Source organism: Molossus molossus, unplaced genomic scaffold (assembly GCF_014108415.1).
Source record: "Molossus molossus isolate mMolMol1 unplaced genomic scaffold, mMolMol1.p scaffold_m16_p_20, whole genome shotgun sequence".
In the NCBI taxonomy this organism is placed as follows: Eukaryota; Metazoa; Chordata; class Mammalia; order Chiroptera; family Molossidae; genus Molossus; species Molossus molossus.
Genome location: NW_023425356.1, coordinates 34,032,734 through 34,053,766, shown reverse-complemented (window position 1 = coordinate 34,053,766; position 21,033 = coordinate 34,032,734). Strand labels below are relative to the sequence as shown.

General features: G+C 54.2%; 1 protein-coding gene across 1 annotated transcript in view; it reads left to right on the top strand.

The window, feature by feature from the left end:
• PLXNA2 (plexin A2) overlaps positions 1-21,033 on the top strand; it is a 205,189-nt gene that overhangs the window by 19,810 nt on the left and 164,346 nt on the right. Inside the window, exons 2-3 of the mRNA XM_036272998.1 lie at positions 3,876-5,143; positions 11,475-11,657. Coding sequence (XP_036128891.1) covers positions 3,911-5,143; positions 11,475-11,657 — 1,416 coding nt within the window. The 5' untranslated portion in view covers positions 3,876-3,910. The remainder of the gene's footprint in view (positions 1-3,875; positions 5,144-11,474; positions 11,658-21,033) is intronic.

Below are 21,033 nucleotides of genomic sequence, written 5' to 3'. Positions count from 1 at the left end.
CTGGGCACATGCCCTGGTTGTGGGCTCGACCCCCAGTAGGAGGCGAACAGAGGCAGCTGATCGATGTAGCTCTCTCACATCGATGTTTCTATCTCTCTCTCCCTTCCTCTCTCTCTAAAAAATCAATAAAAACATATTTACAAAGGAAAAGGTAAAAAGGAGGCATTCTTAAGTGGGAACTCCAGAGGCTGACAGTAGCAGAAAGTCAGAGTTAGGAGAAGACCATAGGTGTGCGAAGTCATAGGCATATGTTCCCTGGCTTCTACCAAGCCAAGGATGGACAATGTATTCCGAGACACAGATCATGGAATGGATGGAGGTACAGAGCCGGAAATATTGACAAGTAAATGACTACTAATAAAGGTTAATGTGTGGTGAGCACTTAAAAGGGGCCAGGCATAGTTCTACGTGCTTTATATGTATCACTGACTTCACCATAATAATCCTACGAGGCAGATGATCGTACCAATCCCGTTTTGTGGAGATAGTGAGCTAGCACCACAGAATGGCTTGAGCAAGTGTACACAGCTCTCCAAGCATCTAGGTTCAGAGCTAATGCATTTAACCACTGCACTGCCCGGCTTCTCATCTGAGGTACTCAAGTGGGTGCCTATCCCCTTTTCTCTGAACGTGGCTAGGAGACTTGATCCTTGCCAGCTGGGCCCTGCCTTGGAAGAGCTCCTTGGTCACAGCTTGGCCTGGACAGACAGAGGCCCTCGGCTGGCTGCTGAGGTCGGCTGTCCTTGAGAAAGCCTCACAGCTAAGTTAGAGTGCGGACACCTGGCTGCCTCCTGACTCCAGCCCGCCAGTGCCTGCTGCCCCTCGAGCCCCATGGAATGAAGACCCTTGGCTGGTCACCAAGCACAGCCTGTCTCAAAGTGGATGCTGGTTGAGGATTAAGAGGAAAACAGCCCAGCTGTAGTGGTCTGTTGAGAATTCCTGACCTAACGAGCTCTGTCAGGTAGGATGGAAGGACTTCAGCAGCTCTCTTGGCCACAGACTCCAGAAGCTGAACGACGCCAGCCTCAAAGATATTCTTTCCGCCGACAGGCTAATTCAAACACCCTTTATTTTAAAATCAAGAAATAGGCTCAGGGAGAGGCTAGACCAGTCTAAAGCCATATGACTCATGCCTGACACAGGCAGGATTTGAATCAGAGGCTCCCGAGTCCCCCACTCTTTCTCCTCCCTCATGACTTCATGCCTTCTGGCCACCAGACCAACTTTCCCATTCCCGGTTCAACGTTCAGGATCCTGCACCTCCGCCAGCATCCTTGCAGGCAGCAGAGAGACTGTGTTGGGGCTTGTGCAGTAGTATGATAGAGAAGATCACCTCAGAGAGTCTCTTTCCCTTGACATGTGCTTCCCAGATTGAACCTCTTCTCTGGGTCAGGGAGAGCTGGGGATCAAAGGTCTACCCATAACGTTGATCCCCATGGAATGGAGGAATATGAGCGAAAGAGGAAGTGAGGCGCTCAGGCAGGGATCCTGAAGTGTGGTCTCCTGAGGAGGCTTCAGGGAAAATAATAACCCCGAGCAGAAGCTGAGCATTCACTGGGTGCCCGCCACCAGGCCAGGAGGTTTCCCTGCATCATTTCATTTACTCTCATTACAACCAGGGAGGTCGGTACTGCAATTATCCCCATTGTACCAGAAAGGGAGATGAGACTCGACTTGCCCACAGTCCCAAATGTGTGTCTAAACCCTGCCTAACAACAAAGCCGTTTACTGTTCAAACTGTGTCTCAGGGAGACATGGGAGAGGGAGGTGCGATGGTTGACGGTAACCTCACACTGTGCCTTTTGATGTTATCTCTGCTCCCGGGACCTTCTTCGTGTTGCCACGAGCTAAACATATATGTGCATGTATGTTGTGGAGAAGGCAGGAGTGTGCTGTCCGCAAACTGGTGACAGAGTGTCTCTGAGCACTTTCTAAACGGCAGAACTTCGGTGTCCCACGGTGACAACTCTGTTCCCCCTCGGGGTGCCGGGAACACACTGACTGCCCGGAACGCCTCCTGCAGTTCCCTGTCCTGCAGGGAATGTGAGGATTCTGTTATTTCCTTTTGCAGCTCCTCTTGAGGAATTCACGTCCTGCTACCGGCCCCAGGACACAGCTAAAAATAACCTGTGGTTTTCAAACCTCTGCTGCGGTCTGCCTGAGGCTGTGCCGGTGGGTGCGGGCGTGCAGCCGGAAGGGCCGTGCTGGAGTCCCTGGGGTCAGCCGGGGCCGCACGCTGCGGTTGCCTTCCGCTTTCCAAGGAAGCCTGGGCCTCATGAGTCACCCCAGACCCTCGCCGGAGCCTGGGTGGAGGACAGCGGTCAGGTGGGGCCTGTCTCTGGCACCGCGATGGTTCTCAGGCCCAGCACCCAAAGCCCAAGGGGAGGAAGGAGAGTTTCTAAAGATACAGAGCAAAACACAGTGCGGATGCCCAAGGTGGCGTCTGTTCTGCTTCTGACCCAGCCCAGCCAGCCTGGAGGGTGGAAGGAGACAGCCAGGTCTCCATCCCTGGCCAGGGTGTGTCCACTTCTGTTGCCTCGATGCCGGGAGTTGTCTGGACTTGTCTGGACTTGTCTGAGATGGGTGCCGGCAACGTGACCAGTGGGAGAAAGGAGTTCACTAGATGGCTCGGCTCATGGCCTCCTGTGCGGCTGCTGCTATCCCTTCCAGAGGGGTCAGGAGCAGTACTCCCAGAGTGGGGGGACAGGCCCCTCCCTCCCAGCCCTGCTCCAGGAGCTCTCTGCCGGAGCCCCACTTTGCTCCCCTGGGCGGCTTGCTTGAAACACAGAAGAGCTTTAGGGCCTGGGGATCCGGAGGGAGGGGAAGGAGCGAAGAAGTCGGGGCAGGAGACGGCTCAGGCAGGGCAGGCTGGGGTCCCGGGGGTGGCTCTATGGATCCTTCCGTCGTCACGAGGACACAGCAGGAGCTAGACTGAGAATGACCCTCCACTCGCCTCCCATTGCCCCTCCCCACATTGTCCAAACCCAGAACTCTTGTCCAGGTGGCCGGAGCTGGACTCAGATGGCCAGTCGCCCTTAGTGAGGGGGCCGGCCCAGCCTGCAGAGAAGCAGAAGTGGAAGTGATGTCCCCGGGACCTGGCAGCCCACTCACTGGGTGGCAGTGACAGGCATCCTCCTGTCCCCAAGACGAATGGGTGCAGGGTGTCTGCCCAGCTCCCTGGGCTGTTCAGGCTTCTGGACGGCACACATGACAATCCCAGGCCTCCTGGCAACAGCACATCTCACCAGGCGTCACAGCTGACATCAGGGGTTCTTCCTTCTCAGCAGGTTGAGGCTGAGGGGCACAGAGAGGAGAAGTCCTTCCCTGTGGAGGACAGGGCTTGAGAAAGGGAGGAAACGCACCTACGTGAGGGGATAGAAGTCTGCAACAAAAGGGGATTTTATTTGTGATGTCAGACTCTGGGAGTAGTTGGCCAAGAGAGCCCAGGAGAGGGCTTCCTAACGCGAATTTAAAAAACCGGAGATTTCCACTTGACGGGGAGAGGACAGGCATCGTGCCTGGTTGGGGAAGGCTGACTTTAGTCGTGACCTGGGGCTCGACTGGCCCGGTGAACTTGAACAGAATTTTAACCTCTCCGGGAGATAAAAAAATAAACGATGTCTTAGGAGAACAGAAATAGAGTTGCTTTGTAAAGTAAAAGAAAGAATTTTACAGCGTAAAGGCTGGAGACCAAAATAGATAACAGGATTCCCTGAACAACTCCAAGAGGGAGAAAGTATGTTAAAAAAAGAAACACTGAAATGCAGAAAGAAGACTCCCAGCGTTAGCCAGGGCCGGGGCTCGGGGTCAAGCAATCCGATTCTCTGCGCTCGGGACTGGTTTTCCGTCTGACCTCCCTGCCTTGTGTTTTCCAGAACCATGTGAGGGCCGACCCGAGGCGGTGGCGTGGATGAGCGCTCCGAGGCTCTGTGTCCTTGTCCTTGCCCCTGTCAGCATGAAACAGAGGAGGCCCTGGCCACGGGCTGGGGAGGTGGACAGCTGGTCTGTGGTCTTGCTGTCCGTGGTCTGGGTGCTGCTGGCCCCCCCGGCAGCCGGCATGCCTCAGTTCAGCACCTTCCACTCCGAGAACCGAGACTGGACCTTCAACCACTTGACTGTGCACCGAGGGACAGGGGCCGTGTACGTCGGGGCCATTAACAGGGTCTACAAGCTGACCGGCAACCTGACCATCCAGGTGGCTCACAAGACGGGGCCGGAAGAGGACAACAAGTCCTGTTACCCGCCCCTCATCGTGCAGCCCTGCAGCGAGGTGCTCACCCTCACCAACAACGTCAACAAGCTGCTCCTCATCGACTACCCTGAGAACCGCCTGCTGGCCTGCGGGAGCCTCTACCAGGGCGTGTGCAAGCTGCTGCGGCTGGACGACCTCTTCATCCTGGTCGAGCCATCGCACAAGAAGGAACACTACCTGTCGAGCGTCAACAAGACGGGGACGATGTACGGCGTGATCGTGCGCTCCGAGGGCCAGGACGGCAAGCTCTTCATCGGCACGGCCGTGGACGGGAAGCAGGACTACTTCCCCACGCTATCCAGCAGGAAGCTGCCGCGGGACCCCGAGTCCTCCGCCATGCTCGACTACGAGCTGCACAGCGACTTTGTCTCCTCCCTCATCAAGATCCCCTCCGACACCCTGGCCCTGGTCTCCCACTTCGACATCTTCTACATCTATGGCTTCGCCAGCGGGGGCTTCGTCTACTTCCTCACCGTTCAGCCTGAGACCCCCGAGGGCGTGGCCATCAACTCGGCCGGAGACCTTTTCTATACCTCGCGCATCGTGAGGCTCTGCAAGAACGACCCCAAGTTCCACTCCTACGTGTCCCTGCCTTTCGGTTGCACCCGGGCTGGCGTGGAATACCGCCTCCTGCAGGCGGCTTACCTTGCCAAGCCCGGGGACTCCCTGGCCCAGGCCTTCAATATCAGCAGCCAGGATGACTTGCTCTTTGCCATCTTCTCCAAAGGGCAGAAGCAGTACCACCACCCGCCTGATGACTCTGCCCTCTGTGCCTTCCCCATCCGAGCCATCAACTTGCAGATCAAGGAGCGCCTGCAGTCCTGCTACCAGGGCGAGGGCAACCTGGAGCTCAACTGGCTGCTGGGGAAGGATGTCCAGTGCACCAAGGCGGTAAGCAGGCGCCTCCTCCGCTCCTGACCTGGAGCTGGGCACACCCTGCCCCCAGACCTGAGTGAGAGAGGCTTCCAGGTTCACATTATGGGGGGTAACCCCCAGCACCGAGCCTGATGTACAAACACTCAGGGAATGTGTGTCGATCCATTGAGTCCTTCCACATGTAGTTGACCCTTGAACAATGGAGGTTGGGGTGCAAACCTCCTGTGTAGAAAAAAATCCACTTACAACTTTTGACTCCCCCAAAACGGGATTAATAGCCTACCGTTGACTGGAAGCCTTAGCCATAACATAAACAGTCGATCAATACATATTTTGTATGTTTACGTTATTACATATTGAATAAAGGAAGCTAGAGAAAAGAAATGTTATTAAGAAAATCATAAGGAAGAGAAAATACATTTATAGTATTTATTGGGGGGGGGAGCGTGTAAATAGGCCCATGCAGTTCAAACCCGTGTTGTCCACGGGTCAGCTGTACATATACATCGAGTGCCTACACCACTCTGGGCACTGCCAGCTTCTGCGGTGACCCACACAGCAAAGCCCCTACCCTCAGGGAGCTTTCATTAGTGAGGTAACACAAATAAATACATAACATGTGTAGCCCGTCAAATGGTGATGATTGCTGTAGAAAAAAAGAAGGTAGAGAAAGGAAGAGGCAGTGCATGAAAGGTTGACTCATTGAGACAGTGGCCTTTGGACAGAGACTGGGGACGATAAGGAAGTGAGCCACGCGGGGATCTGGGGGAAAAGTGCCAGAGAGCGAGCAGGTGCAGAGAACTCAGGGCACGCCTGGTGTGCGTGAGGAGCAGCCAGGAGGCCGCTGCCGCTGGCTCAGAGCATGCAGGAGGAGGAGTGGGAGAAGATGAGGCCGGTCAGAGGTCGCAGGGATCAGATGGTGTCCATGCAGGGCCCCATAGGCCACCGAGAAGCCAAGTTGGAGTGTTGAGTATGCAGGTGGGTATGGAAGCCGGAGGAGAGGGAAGGGAGTAAGCTTGACTGGTAGATTGCAGACTGAGGAAACATAATCAGGTGTCTGGGTGAAGGGGAGCACTGTCCTGTCAGAGGGTCAAGTTGCTGCCATCTAAGCGGTCACCATGCCCCACTCATGCATCATCCATCTATCCATCCATCTATCCATCATCCATCTATCCATCTATCGATCATCCGTCCATCCATCCATCCATCCATCATCCATCCATCCATCTATCCATCATCCATCCATCTATCCATCATCCATCCATCCATCCATCCATTCATCTATCCATCATCCATCCATCCATCTATCCATCATCCATCCATCCATCTATCCATCATCCATCCATCATCCATCCATCATCCATCCATCCATCCATCTATCCATCATCCATCCATCTATCCATCTATCCATCATCCATCCATCCATCCATCTATCATCCATCCATCCATCTATCCATCATCCATCCAGTCATCCATCTCTCCCATCTGTTACCTGTCCACTGACCTATCCTTCCATCCATTTAAACAGAGAATCTTGATGACCTTCCATGTGCCCAGCACTGTACTGGGCACAAGGGCTGCAAACAAAAAGACACGATCACCACTCTCACGTATCTCGTAATGTAATACAGAGAGAAATATCTGGCAATGTAGGAGAATTTGGGCTTCCGAGGCAAAGACCACAATTCTAATGCCTCCTGTGCTGCTTCCTGGCTTCGGAAGTAACTTAACATCTTTGTTTCTACATTACCATCTGTGAAATGGGAATCATGATGCCTACCTCATGGAATGACCAGATGAGATAACATATGACCAGATTTGCACCATTGCCTGGCCTGTTAGGTTTACCATTGTTAATTGCTTGTTAAGCCATGTAACAAGCGTTAAGACAGATTTCTGGATCTGCAGCCTGGGGAAAATCTGCCACGAAGGACCCATATAGCTGCCTTCTGAGTAGCCTAAGTGGAAAGTGCCTGCTATTGGGACCAAAAACACTTCTTAAAGCAAGAAAACGAAGCATGCCTCTTCTATGCTTCTGGCCCCACTAGCATCTCCTTGGTATGATAGGATATTGGTTACGACTATGGGCTTCGAAGCCCAACAGATTTGTATTTAAAAATCAGTTCTACCACTTAGAACTGTGTGCCTTTGGACACGTTGTGTGCCCAGTCTGAGCTGTCATTTTTTTCATCTTTAAAATAGAGCTAGTAGTACCTTCTTTTATGGTTATTATAAAGATCAAATAGAAAATGTATGAAAAATGCTTAGCATAATACCTGACATAATAAGCGTTCAACAAATTGCAGCTGTAATTATTAAAATGAATCACAACAATAACCAGCTCTTTGCTGTTATTTCACATTTGTAAAATGAGGAGGTTGAACTAGAAAATCTCCCAAGTTTTTTATGGCACTAAAATTCTATGACCTATGGCCCCCAAGCAATCAGGAGAAATAGAGAGGAAGCGAAAGGGTTAACCCCTTGCAGAGAGTCCTGCCTGGTTCCCATTGCCCAGAGGGGAACTTGTCAGGAGGAAACTGCTGATTGCTGCCTGCTTCTGAGCCAGAGGGAAGAGGAAGCCGACACCCTTCTCTGGCTCCAGTGACCTGCCGAGATACAAGCCCAGGCTAATGACCAAAGAGCAGCAAAGGCACTGGCCGAGAGGTGGCAGCAGGTGGGACCAGGACCTCGGAGAACGCAGCCCCTCACCACCATTACCATCTTCACCCCCTCAGCATCACACCCTTCTGCTGCAGCCTTTACAGAGGGAAGGGGTGGGGAGGGGCTACAATAGGAGGGGCCCCTTATAATCCAAGGGGCCCCAGACCTGAGGATCCATAGGCATTTGAGGGCCTGAGAGGGGGTTAAGGATCAGTGAGAGAAGCTGTGGTCCCAGGACGTAATTCTAATATGATCTCTGGACAAACATGGAACTCTCCGATGAAGGATTCGAACTCTCATGAAAGGGAGCAGGAAGGAGACGATCATTCATCGAACAGCAGCTATGTATTAAAGACTGGTCTGGGCAATTTAAACGTTATCTCACTTGTTCCTCGTTATGACTCTGTGAGGCAAGGTTTCGTATCCCCATCTGAGAGATGGAAAAGCAAGGCTCACCAGGACTGCAGAGCTTAAACCCACATGACTGACCGTAAATGAGATAACAAGGACCTGAATTCAGTTCGGCCCGTGTGACTTCTGAGTCTGTTGGCAGCGGGAATGAAATGGCACCAGGTGTTGGTGGCAACGTAGACAGCCCTTGGTGCAGCAACTTCAGTACTTGAGTTCTGAGTTTCGGCTAAGAGAGAGTTCAGAGTCAAGACTCAAACGATAAGAGAAAGTTTATTTAGAAAGAGGTAGAAGAAGTGAGCGGTAGAAAAAATGGGCCCAGGGAACAAGACCCAGAGGCAAGAGGGGGCCCCTTGGAGCTGAGGAGGGAGAGGCAAGGAGAACAGGCCTGGGGGGAAGGGTGGGGAGAGGGGCGGGCATGCTCCCTAGAGGGAGCCACGCTGGGTCTTCTCTCTTGAGGGTGTTTATCTGGAGGTCTTAGGGGAGGATCCCAATAGAATATTCATCAGCTTTCCAGGTGTGTCCTTCTAAGGTCATGGTCTCCACTGATTGGTCAGCACCCAGGCAGGAGGTCATTTGTCAATGCAGCTGGTTCTCCTCTAAGGGGACCTAACCCGCATGACTAGAAACATTCGAAGGGAGAGGTCAGGGGAGAGTCTAAACCCCATGACTAGCCATATGAAAGGTCAGGGGTCTAAACCACATGACCAGTGATATGCTAGGAGAGGTTGTCCTGGGGGTAAGGTCCTTGTTTCCCCAGTTTTGCCCATTGCTAGGCACCCGGGGCTTTCACACTGGTGACCTTCTGGACCTGGGTCCTTGCTCTGCTCATGTCTCTAACTGCATCCTGCAAGTTCAAGTTGTTTTCCAGCAGTGCTGCTTTAAGGAAAGCCATGCTCCAAGGTCTCACTATTTGAGCAAAGGCGAAGGGGTATCAGGCGTTTGGGAGTATCTGACAGTTTCGAGGACAGAGAGAGAAATGTCAGCCATTCCCAGGGGTTTAGGCTCAGAACAAACCATTTTCCTTTTGGTCTGGGGGTTCTAGAGTCAGGAGGGATGTGGAGAAATCCATAATGACCAGCAGATTTTCCACTTCTGTCATCATTTCTCAGAAGCTGGTTTAGACTATGCCTGTGACCAGACTCTGCAGCCTTGTCGGCCCCAGGATAAAGTAGGAAATAAACTGAAACCATGACAAGGACTTTCAGAGTTAAACAAAAAAAAACTTGATGATCACCTGGTCCAGCCCTTTCACTTCACAGATGGAAAACTGAGGTCAGAGAGGGTCCGTGACACATCAAGGTCATGTGGCTAGATAGTCTTGGAGACAGGACTGCGATCTAGATCTTCTGAGTTTTCCAGGGCACCTGCACCTATGGTGTAGGGATGAGAAAGACAAGTGGCTGCTCCTCTGGCCTGCCTTCCTAGGGAACAAGAACTGTCCTCATTGGCTCCCGTGATGAGCTGGTAAATGTTTAATAACTAGCTCTACACGGGCTGTGATGGTGGTGGTGGTGATAGTGGGAGCCTGGACTGGAAGCATTTGCTCATTTCCATGGTGTAAATGCTCCCAGCATAGCTGATTTCATGCCACCAGCGATGGCACTGAATGTAGAAACAGTCAACTGTCCGAAGCTGGTCCAGCATACCCCTGCTTCCTTCACTCCCTTCCTGACAAATGCATCCCTTCCTCTGGGGCGGGGGTGGCTCCATCTCACCAGAGTTCACTGAGTCCAAGGTTGTCCCCAGCCTAAAAGTTAGTGCTGTATCCTACAGAACACACACACACACACACACACACACACACACACACGCACACTCCCAGGGGCAGCACCACCGTGCCCAGCAGCAGCAGCGGGAGCAGCAGCTCTCTACAAAGTGCCGAGGAATCATGAGCTTCAGGCGTCTGTTCCTGTGGATCTCCGAAGGGAAAGGAAGGGGAAAGCCTGGCTTACCACTCACATGCCCTAGCTTATAAACCAGCTGTTCCCAGGAAACGGGCCTGTTGACGCGAGGTGCAGCAGCCAGCTATGTCCTGGTGAGGGGGAGAGGAAGAGGTTGAAGGGAACAGGTTGCAGGTTTCTCCCTGATGCTAGGACAGTCATTTCCTTCCTCCTCGGGGAGGCCTTTCCAGGCCCAGAGAAACAGTCGCCACATGTCTCAGGGCTCTTTCTGGCCCCAAGTCTGCAGTCTTTGCCCGCAGGGTTCCAGCTGTGCCGTCCACTGGGGCATTCCGGAGGACCCAGCTGGGCCGGGCCCCAGGTTGGGCACCGGGCAGAGAACACGGGCCCTTTGGCAGCACCTGTCTTTCAGCTAGCCTACGGTCTCTGTTATTTGTGTGACTGAATGAGTTCTTAAAAATAATCAATGTAACATCCCCCTCTAACAGCTCCAAAAGGGGATGTCACTGGTCCAAGGTTATCCTTGGAGGTACTTAGCGTTAGGACAGAGGCTGGAACGCAGGTCTTCCGATGTTCCGTCCCGCTATTATTTCATTTGCTTAAGGTGATTTTCTTTCACAAGCGCCCTGGTCTCTCCCGAGAGATGCACAGAGGTTCACCACCGCTCCCTTCCAAAGTCTGGTGACAAGGAAGGTCATCACCTGAACATGGCTGGAGACCTGAACCGTGTAACAGGCAATCATTGCATAACTGAAAACTCTCTCTCTCGTGCATTACTTCATTGGCTCCTCAGTAATTCTCTCAGAAAGGTGGGCGTGTGGTTTGACAAATGAAGAAACTGAGGTTTATATAGATTGAGGAACTTTCAAAGTGTAAGTTTCTGTTTCATATTAGGATGCTCCTTTTTCATCTCTCCTCAGTATGGAATGTGATGAACAGTTGGCTTACAATTCTTGATGCCCAAAGAGAGCCCAAGAAACAAGCAAGAAACCCTCTCCAGACTGGTAGAAATCCTGGGGTGTTGCCTCTAGGCTACTGTCTAAAGAGAAAGACAAAATGGCATGGTCCACAGGGACCTTAAATGACCAGAAATGAGTTTAAGCAGTCAGCTTTACAAATTAGCCCTGGATCTCTTGACAGAAAGTGAACGGGTGGCCGCAGGTGTGTGAAGAAGGCTGCTGGTTCCTCTCTGCTTTCCCAGGACCCTCTGGGGTGTGAATCAGCTGGTGAGGTTTTTGCAGCCTGGGTCAGGACCCTGCACCCATGTCGTGCCTCTCTGAAGCCGGGTGTCTGGGGCTAGTGACTGGGGTGGGCCATAGAGACTGACTGCCACCACCCTGCTGCTACTCACCCCGGCTTCCTCTCCTTCCTTCTAGCCGGTCCCCATCGATGACAACTTCTGTGGATTAGACATCAACCAGCCGCTGGGAGGCTCCACCCCCGTGGAGGGCTTGACCCTCTACACCACCAGCCGGGACCGCATGACGTCGGTGGCCTCGTACGTTTACAATGGCTACAGCGTGGTCTTTGTGGGGACTAAGAGCGGCAAGCTGAAAAAGGTAAGAGCCTGTGAGTCCTTCAGCTCCTGGGCTGGGAGCCCCCCCACCCCCCTGGAAGGTAGCTAGCTGTTGATGGAGATGTAACTACCTGCAACTCTAATTTTCTTGGTGAAAGGTGTTGGATTGCAGAGTAGGTAGGGGTTCATTTTGTGGCTATCTTCTAGCTGTTTCTCCAGGCATTAGTCAATGAGTGTCCAGGGAATGCAAACATACTCAGTACTGCCCGCACGTCAAGGAATTGGGAAGGCGCACCTGCCTAAGCGGGGGAAGGGCTTCACTCTGTCTCCAAGTCAAGCAGCACCGATTTGGTTTCTTGATTCTCTGTATTATAATCCCCGACATCACACATTCCTCCCCACGCCGGGAGAGTCGATTGTACTAATCAGAAGTCCTTGGTGCGTCCAAAGCAGCTGCTCGAAGCAGGGTGTGGGTCTGCATGCTAAGAACATGGGCAAGTGGCAGGGCTGCTCTTGGAAGACTTGTGATGCCCGGGTAAGAGGCCAGTGTTCTGTCTTTCCTCTTCCTGCATTACGGCCTCCACGCCCACCCCCCCAAGACCTGAGCTTCCAGGAGGAAGTAGACACCTCATCCCATGCCTGCCCTGGGCGCCTTTGCCAGCTGGAGGGCATGGGCTGTGTGGGCTGGCCATGAGGGCAGCCTCCGGTGCAGCCGCCTGAAGCCAGCAGCTTGTACCTGCTTGTCTAGTGCTTGGGTGCGGAGACCGAGCACAGTCTGCTTCATTATGTGGGATTACAGCCGCCACATTCTTTCCGGTCCCAGCTAATCCCCTTTCCTAAGGTTACCCTCCTGCCACCTGTCCCCAGTCCCTTCACCTGTGGATCAAGGCACACAAGACCTCACCGTGTCTCACCCTTGATGTTGACATCACCCCTGTAGCTCTTTCTTCCTAATCCATTTAGAGCCTGGAAGAGATGCTGTTGGGGACGTGGGAGGAGGGTGGCCAGGAGGGGGCCTGAGGAAGAATTTCCGTGATCTGCTTGTTCTGAGCTGCTGCCAGAGGCGGCGAGAAAAGCTGGCCGGGGTGGATGTGGGTGCTGTATCCTCCAGACCTCTCTGGTCTTCATGAGACCCGTGCCCTCGGGCCCTTTCTCACCCTGTGGAGAAGGTCCCACCCCGTCCTGTGCTGCGCCTGTCCCTCCGCCTGGGGCGGGGGTCCTGGCTTGGCTGTTAGGCACATGGAAGAGAGGAGGAGTGTGGTTTCTGCTTTCCCAATGTGGGGGAGGAGCTGCCTTACGAGATTCCACTCGGATTTAAAGGTGACATTCCACCGGGACAGGGTTCCACTTGAACCCCGAGGCTGGCTGCTTCCCTGCTCAGCAGGCTTACCTACAGGGTGCAGACTGCTCCATGCACGGGGCATCGGGCCCAGGGGCCTCTGGGGCTGAAATCTAGCCTCCGCTCTCTGTCAAGCCACGTACCCTCGGGTGTACACATCTGCCCAGAAGGGCCCCTCCTACTACTCTGTCTGCCCATAGAGACCCCCTTTTCTAAACAGCACAAAGGCTTTCTAGGGGCCTGGAGTAGCCACAGGTGTTCTGAATCATTCATGTAACTCTGTCTCCTTTATTCTCTGGGAAGTTTTATTAAAAGCAGGGGTCATTCTTTATTCACATTTATTTCCTTCTTCCTACCTAATTTTTTCACTGTGTGGTCGCACAAGGAATACCCCCCACCCCAAAGTGTTTTGAAAAATAGAACCATTGTCTAAGGAAACTTAGAGCCTGGCCCTTTACTCCCATTATTCAGCAGGGAACTGAGTCCCAGAAAAGAAAAGTGACTTTTTCAAGCCTAGAGACTGGGACAAGTTGCTTCTTGCTCTGACACCCAATTTGACACCATTTGTACTTAAAGAAGCAGCCACAGAGCCCAGGGATGGATGCTGAGAACAGTCTTTGGTCCAGACTTGCTGCAGGGTTCAGCCAGGGGCTAGCGCCTCCACTCTTCTGGGTCCTAGATCTGAGTTTGCTGAATGGACAGCTGAGGACTGAATAGAGAACGACCCAGCCAGTCCCCAAAGGACCCCGGGCCAAACTGCCCCATACCTCTGTGCATCTTGCACAGCCCCAGAGGGGGCTGCTCGGGCACCTTTCCAAGCCGCACACCCGAGTGAGCCAAGTGCTCCAGACCCTGGTGGACAAGTCACTGTGGAGGCAAGTTAGTGGGTTCGAGGGCAAGGCTGGGAGCGTGGCTGCCCCCAGCTTGTTCCAACCTGCAAGCTGGCTGCTCCTTCTCACTCGTCACTTTGTCTTTCTCCGACTGTTTCTATGAGCTCATACTACCCCTCCTTCTCCTCTGTGCAACTCATCCCTTCCACCCACACTCCTCTGAGGCACCTGGTACTCACACCCCGGCTCCTGCTGGCCTCCCACTGACCCACCCATCCCTCTCCAGAGAAATGGCCCACAAGGAATTTATGGAATGTCCCCAGGAAACCCTACCATGGTCCAGGCCCCATAGCTCTTTCAACACAGGAAGGAAAATAAAGAAAAAAAACCCAGCTAAGAGTGTGGAGGGGAGGGAAGCAGGCTGTGTCAGAGCCACACACTTTCCCCGGCCTGATCCGGCGTCTGTCCGGCTGCCCAGCCCTCACCCACCGCAGCCCGCAGGAAAACAGTGTCCCCGCGTGAGGAAGTTGAGAGGAAGCAGGGACTCATGACGAGGGCATGACCATGATGCGGCCATTGCCTCAGAGCCACAAGTACGCAGAAGGGCCAGGAGGAAAAGGGACAAGACCTCAAAAGCAAAATGTGAGCCGCACACTGTCTGCCCCGACGAAGGGTCAGTGCGTACAGGTGGAGAGAACAGGCGAAGCTTCGCCACAGGAAGGGACCAGCTCCAGAGAAACCAGCTGCAACAGCGCGATCGGTCTAGAAGGCTCTGTTGGGGGGGAGATCTCCAGGCTTTGCTCGAAGTCTGAGACAGGTCACGGATGAGTGGGAGGGGGGAGAGAAGGGCACTCCAGACCTTGGGACCACATTGAGAAGGTGCCATGCACGTGCAAGGAGGGTTTAGAGGGCACAGGGGAGCTGGCAGGACTTGGCGGAGGTCAGAGGAAGAGTGCCGTGAGGACCCAAACCCTAAGAGACGCGGCGAGAGGAGCTTGGGATTTTCACTGACCACCAGGTGGACAGGGGTCAACTGTGTGATGCAGACGAGCAAAGCTAATCCGTCCTCACCCCAGTTGCGGAAGGGCAGTGTCCAGGTCATGAGAAGTGCGGCTCCGGGTCGGAGATGACATTGTAAGAGGGCCTTAAGCCAGCTAAGGTGGGAGATCAACGAGGACGGCACGGATGTGGGCGTCGGGCTGTATGGAGAATATTGTTGAAAGGAGGTTAAGCTGCGGTAAGGAGTCGAGGAGGAGACAAGACCATTTTCTTCAGCCGCTGTAATTTACTGAGCACCTATTAGGTACCAGGTGTTCTTCTAAGCGCTTTCTATGTCTCGACTCACTTCATCTGTATGAAACTCCGTGAGCTGGGGGCTCTCAGCATCTTGTTTTACAGATGAGGACATGGGGGCCAAGACGAGACAGAAATCAGTCTAAGGACCCATAGCAAGTAAATGGCAGACCCAGGATTTGAACCTCGATTGCGGGTTCACGATCTGCGGGCTTAGTCACTAAGCTGTGGATGATGTCGTCATTGGTGTGGGCCCAGAGGGCAGAATAGGGCCACTGAGTAGAAGTCAGCGGATTAGCCTTCCACCTAAAAAAAGGAAGAAGTGTCTTGGGGCCAAACATCCCATAGGGAAAGAGTTGACTCAGGAGGGAGTGAGCTCCCAATCAGTGGAAGTGTTCAAGCAGGGACTGGTTGGTCATGGATCAGGGAAGCTGTGGAGGGGCTCCTGCCCTAAACACATGACCTTTTTAATCCTTCCTTCCGTCTGTCTCGTGGGTGATGGGGCGGGCAGGCCGCAGCAGCGCACAGGAGCGAGACAGGGCGGCCAAGGCCCCCTGGGTGTGGGCTTTGAAACCACGGCTGGGTTCCAGCTTGCTTTCTGAGTGGTGGAAAGCCCCTCGGGGTCCAGAAGTAGGTGCTTGGCATGGACAGGGGAAGGCTTCGCCAAGGTGACGAGGGCAGGAGGCCTGGGGCGGGAGCGAGGGGGCTGACAGCGGTGCTCTGGGCCCGGTGGGCGGCGATGACATCCCTCCTGGCTCAGAGCAGGCTGGGGAGGCCAGAGAAGGGATGCTGGGAGCTAGCATCAGAGCAGACGGGGCAGGGGCGGCAGTAGCAACAGGAACTGCCGCCTCATTTAGTTCAACTTCCCAGGTTGAAGCCAGGTCATGGGGCAGAGGAGGGAAGGGGCCCGGCTAGAAGGCAGAAGCCAGCGGGACGTGAGGGAGGACTCCTGGTTCGCCCTCTTCCTCTGCGGCTCCTCCCGCCCCCAGAAGGACGAGTCCTCGGTTTCCATCCCCACTGGAAACCACACTGAACGTTGCCTGCTACTCCAGGGCCGGTGACACGTCCTCCGCCCCGTCCCCGGGAGCATTTGAGAGGCGCCCTCCTCAGACCCCTCACGGCACATAGTTTTGCTCTGACAGCCTGTGACACAGGAGCCGCTACCCAGTGTCCACCTCTCTTGAGACCCGCAGGTCCTGGAGGACAGGGACCCTCCTTCCCTATTTATATCACCCATTCCCAGTCAGATCCAACATCCCTCACACATTAGGTGCTCATTAAATTGATGTCAGATTGTACCTGCTCCCTGCCAGGCACCTGTTTGCACGCACTAGAATAGATCGGACACCAAGAGAGACGCCTGTGCACGCGGCTGGTTTGCGAAGGGAGGACCGTCTCCTGTGTTGGGTGGGCTGCAGGGCAGGAGGAGGCGGAGGGCTGGGGTCGCCGTGGGATGAGGATGCAAGGGAACCAGAGAATTGCTGAGGGGCAACAAGAAGAGAGTTTGTTGGTTAATAGCATATGTTTGGTTAACAGCATTTGGAAGAGGCGGGGTGCTACCCTCAGAAATGTTGAGTCAGGTGGGAGAAAGGGATGGCATTCGCACTGCTGCAGGAGACCCCTGGAATAGCAGGGGGACCATCTGCCTCACCCGGACCCAAGGAGCGTGCCTACAGAGGGAGGCAGGGACAAAGGCGCAGGTAACTGCTGCTCCGCTCTGCCCATCGGCCCTGTTTATAGGCCCCCTGGACATTTGTGCAGATCCAGAGACAGTCCTTTCCAAGTTCTGGGGTGGGGGTGCTGGCCTCTTTTGACATCGCCTCCTTTCCCATTAGCCAACAGTAGCTGCAGAAATGCCTGGGACATTCTTAAGGAAAATTCTTTCTGACTTTCCCTAAGGGATATACCAACTCAAGGTCTCCAGTCCGCAGCCCACAGGAAGCTCTGACGTCTCAATCCTATTCTTCTCTCTGTAATCTCACCAACAATTTGCTAAGCAAAGCCAGGAAAACTGTGAGCTCCTCCGAGCAGCAGCTTAGGCACTGGAAAGGGTCCATCGGGAGCAGGAAAGTATTAACTCTCCCAGGCTCCGGACTTACTGCTGTTCTTTGATAACACTAATTACACAAGATGTCTTTGCACGGTCCTTTCCATCTTCCACGGATACTTCGGCTAGCTGTGGTGTTCGTCCCCGCACCTCTGCCCCATTTTCCAGATGTGCAACACTGAGTCACAGAGATGCTACATTTCTTGCCCCAGTGGACATGGCTTCTTCACTGGCGATGTTGACACTGGCGATTATGCTCCCTAACCTTTGACTTGGCTCCCTCGTGGGGTGGAGTTGCATTGGCAGACAGAAGGCCAACTTGGATGAAACGCTGAGAAACATGCCTTTCTCTCCGTGCCAACCCCACCAAACAATAGCCACTCATTCCTCTGAGTGGAAATGATTCACTCGTCTCTCAGTGTGAACCCTGGATCCTGTAAACAGGCAGGGCTGCGGGTCCAGTTCTAGGAGACCTCATGTCTGTCTCGGGACCTGGGACTGCTGCTGCAACGCCCCACCGGCCCGGGCACCTCAGCAGTGCCGGGCTGGGGCCGCGGGGGTCAGGGGCCCACAGCCCCCTCCCTTCCCCGGAGCCTGCGTGGAAGAGGCTGTGGTGGCCCGGCGCTCACCACCACAGCCCCAGGAATGAGTCTGGCTGCCTGCCCAGACTCCTGCTGCCAAACTGTTTGTTTTGTTGTTTTATAGCCCTCTTGAGTCCAGAGAACTGGTCTTCTGAAAGCTGGGAAAGGCAGCATTTGGTTGGCACAGGGAAGGAGGCGTATTTACAGAGTCCCCCCACTCTCCCGCCCCTCACCAGTCCCCCTGCTTGACCATGGCAGGTGTAGAGGGGGGTGGGTTTCTCTCCAGAGCCCCAGCTGACCCCAGGGGAGGAGGCCCTGACCTCCCCGAGCGGGGCTGAAAGGGGGGACTGGAGACGGGTTGAGTCTCCACACCTTTTGTGCAGTCCTTCCTCGGCTCCAGTCCTGGACGATCCCGGGAGGGGGCACTGGGCCTGGGCTCCTCATCCGAGAGCTTGCCCCTTGGGACTCAGGGCTTTATCGCAGGACGGGGTGCGGGAGGGGCAGGGCTCCGGAATCCAGGTGACCCAAATAGGCTGTGCAGAATTTCAAGAGGCCGAGGCGCTCGTGTTACAGAGCTCTCTCCTCTCTAGGGAAACAGACCGCAGGGTGCACGTCCTGTTAGGCTCCTGAGCCTCACCTGCTGGTGGAGCAGGGTTGGGGGGACCCCCAGAGACCAGCCAGCCCAGTCCTCTGCCTTCCAGTAGGAATCGATTCCCGTAACGAAGAGTGTATGAGCTTACGGGGTGCGGTCCTGACTCAACCTACTAGCCGTGCGACCTCTGAGCTTCCCTTCCCTCGGGTGTAAACTGAGGACAGTGACGACACCTGCCTCGTGAGATGGCCATGGGGTGAAAGGAAATCATCCCTTGCGCGAGAATCGATTGACTACCTATATGTGCCATTGGTTGGGTGTAAGTAGTGAACAACACAGTCAAAACCGCCACATCGAAGATGATATCTGAATGTGGGGAGACGGAGGGAGAACCTAAGCGAGCACCATGTCGTGTGCTCAGAAGGAACACGATGAAACCATCCGTGCGAAGCGCGGTGTCAGGCTGGAGCGTGTGTGCTTAGCTCTCCCTGCCGCTGCTCCTTAACTCGTGAGCCCGCTCTTGGCTCCCGCCGAGCGGCTACTGCGAGGACGAAATGAAATCAGGCTCTTGGTCCGGCGCTGGGCACAGAGTGCTTTTCATGATTATCACCACATCTTTGAGCCCCCCGCCCCCCGCCCGCCCCCGCGAGCCCGCTCCACTCTGGCTCCCCGGGGAGCGGAGCTGTCATATCAGCCTCCCTTTTAGTGACATGTTTGCAAGGTCAGATGGAGGAAGAGAATCCTGCCCCCTGCCCCCAGCCCTGAGTCATGGGAAAAAATACTTAGAAGACTAGACCAGCTGAGCCGAACTAATCTATTCCTGCTGGACCTTGGCACCAGCTCCATTAGTCACCAGCGAGAGCTTTCCAAGTCCCCTATCACCCAACAACATGTACTGACCCCTCCCCAGGGCAGGGCCGGGAAGTGGCGGTTCCTCTCCTGCAGCTTTACAGAAGGAGCTAAATCCGCGCCGTTCTGTGCCCTGCGCGCTCCCGGGGCGACCGTGGGCTCCTGGTGCTGCACAGCTCTGCCTCGGATTAACTGTGCCATCTGGGAGGGGCTCAGTCTCCTCCCACAGATGCCACCTCGGAGGCTGCGGTGCACGTCAGACAGGGAGGGTGTAAGGCTGCCTGACACCGAGGCTGATGCTTAGTAGGTGCTCCCGAAACTGCAGCCCCTGCTGCTATTGGCACTCACTCCGAGTGTGCCTCGCTGTACTGCTTCTGCCCCTCCTGCTCCCTCCCCCGCTTCCCTTCCACGGGCCCAGCCAGGATCCCTGGGTTTCTAGCTCACTAAGCACACACCATTTCAAATGAACACGAAGGGTTGGGTTATTTCTCTGCTCTGTTGCCCACAGTAATACTGACTCTCCGATGATGGACTTACTCAGGGTCACAGGGGAAATAAAGGGAAGATGTGAGCATTGGAACCAGAGCTGCAGCTATTTCCGGTGGAGACGGGCCAAGCAGACACCTAGGTCACTGGTACAGTCCAAAGACGGCAAAGCTCGAGGCTGGCATCTGCTCGAAATTCTCTTCTTGTTACCGTGTGTTCTTCCACCTAGGGAAGCAGGTGCAGAGGTGCAGGTGCTGAGGGTCAGCTGAGGTCTGTCCTTCAGGTCTTGGGATTCTGTCTCTGTCCTGGTTTCAGCTTCCAGAAAGGTTTCTGGGCTCCAAGGTGGGGCCAACGTTTAGGAGCTGGTGCCTCTGGGGTTGTCCGAATCAGCCGCCACTCTTTGATGCCACACTCTGGTTTTCTATTTCAAAGGCTGCTGCCACCAGGTGGATGTCCCCCCCTAAACTGGAAGGGGCAGTGGTCCCAGCGGGCTTCAGTGACAAATCCGGATTCCTCACGCTTGACCAACACGTGGGTGAGGGCACAGGAGAGGCTGGGAGCTGGGACCCTGCAGAGGGTCAGGGTCGCCCCCATGGAGGAGGTGGACCCTGTATCACAGAGTCAGGAATCTTCCTCTGATTTTATTGCTAGAAAGGACCTCAGAAAACCGGTCCAGCCTACAGACTTTGGGCAGCTGAGGTATTATTCTGTTTCATGGCTAAGACAGCTGAGGCCTGGAAAAGTTAAGTGATCTGCACAAAATCACTGAGTTTCTTAGCAACAGAGTTCAGACTAAAATCCAGCTCTTCCAATTGCAACTTTTGGGCCCTTTTCTCTATATCCAATGGAAGAGCGTCCCCTCTGCACGAAACATCAGACTAGCTTCTGCCTCCCCCTAGCATGCAGGCATTCCCTGAGCGGAACCTACAGTTGGTCTGGGGGTCACCCAGGTCAAGAGTCTCCCTGAGCACCCTATCCCAGGCCTGACCGTGCAGCCTTGCTCTGGGGTGACTAGCTTCCCTGAGCCTTCACCCCAAGGATCTTACTAGAGTCTGGTCAGCAAGGAGGCCTATTTAACCACCAAATGCTTGCCTTGCGGCTACGAAGTTCTGACAAATCATAACAGTGAATTGGGAATCTCGAGTCTTACATATTCTCTTTGTAGACATGCCACTTTCGGAGGCATGGGGGCGCTGTTTCAAATGAGCACTTATTCTGTGCTAAGCCCTGGGATAAGTGTGTGGGTGTTTTTGTTTTGTTTTGTTTCTTGTTTTTCAGTTAAGCCTCACACTACTCTTATAAGCTGAGAATGAACATGATGTCCATTTTCCAGATGAGCAAACTGAGCTCAAACTTAGGTAACCTGTCAGAGTCCCATCGCTACCGAGTGGAGAGCTGGAAC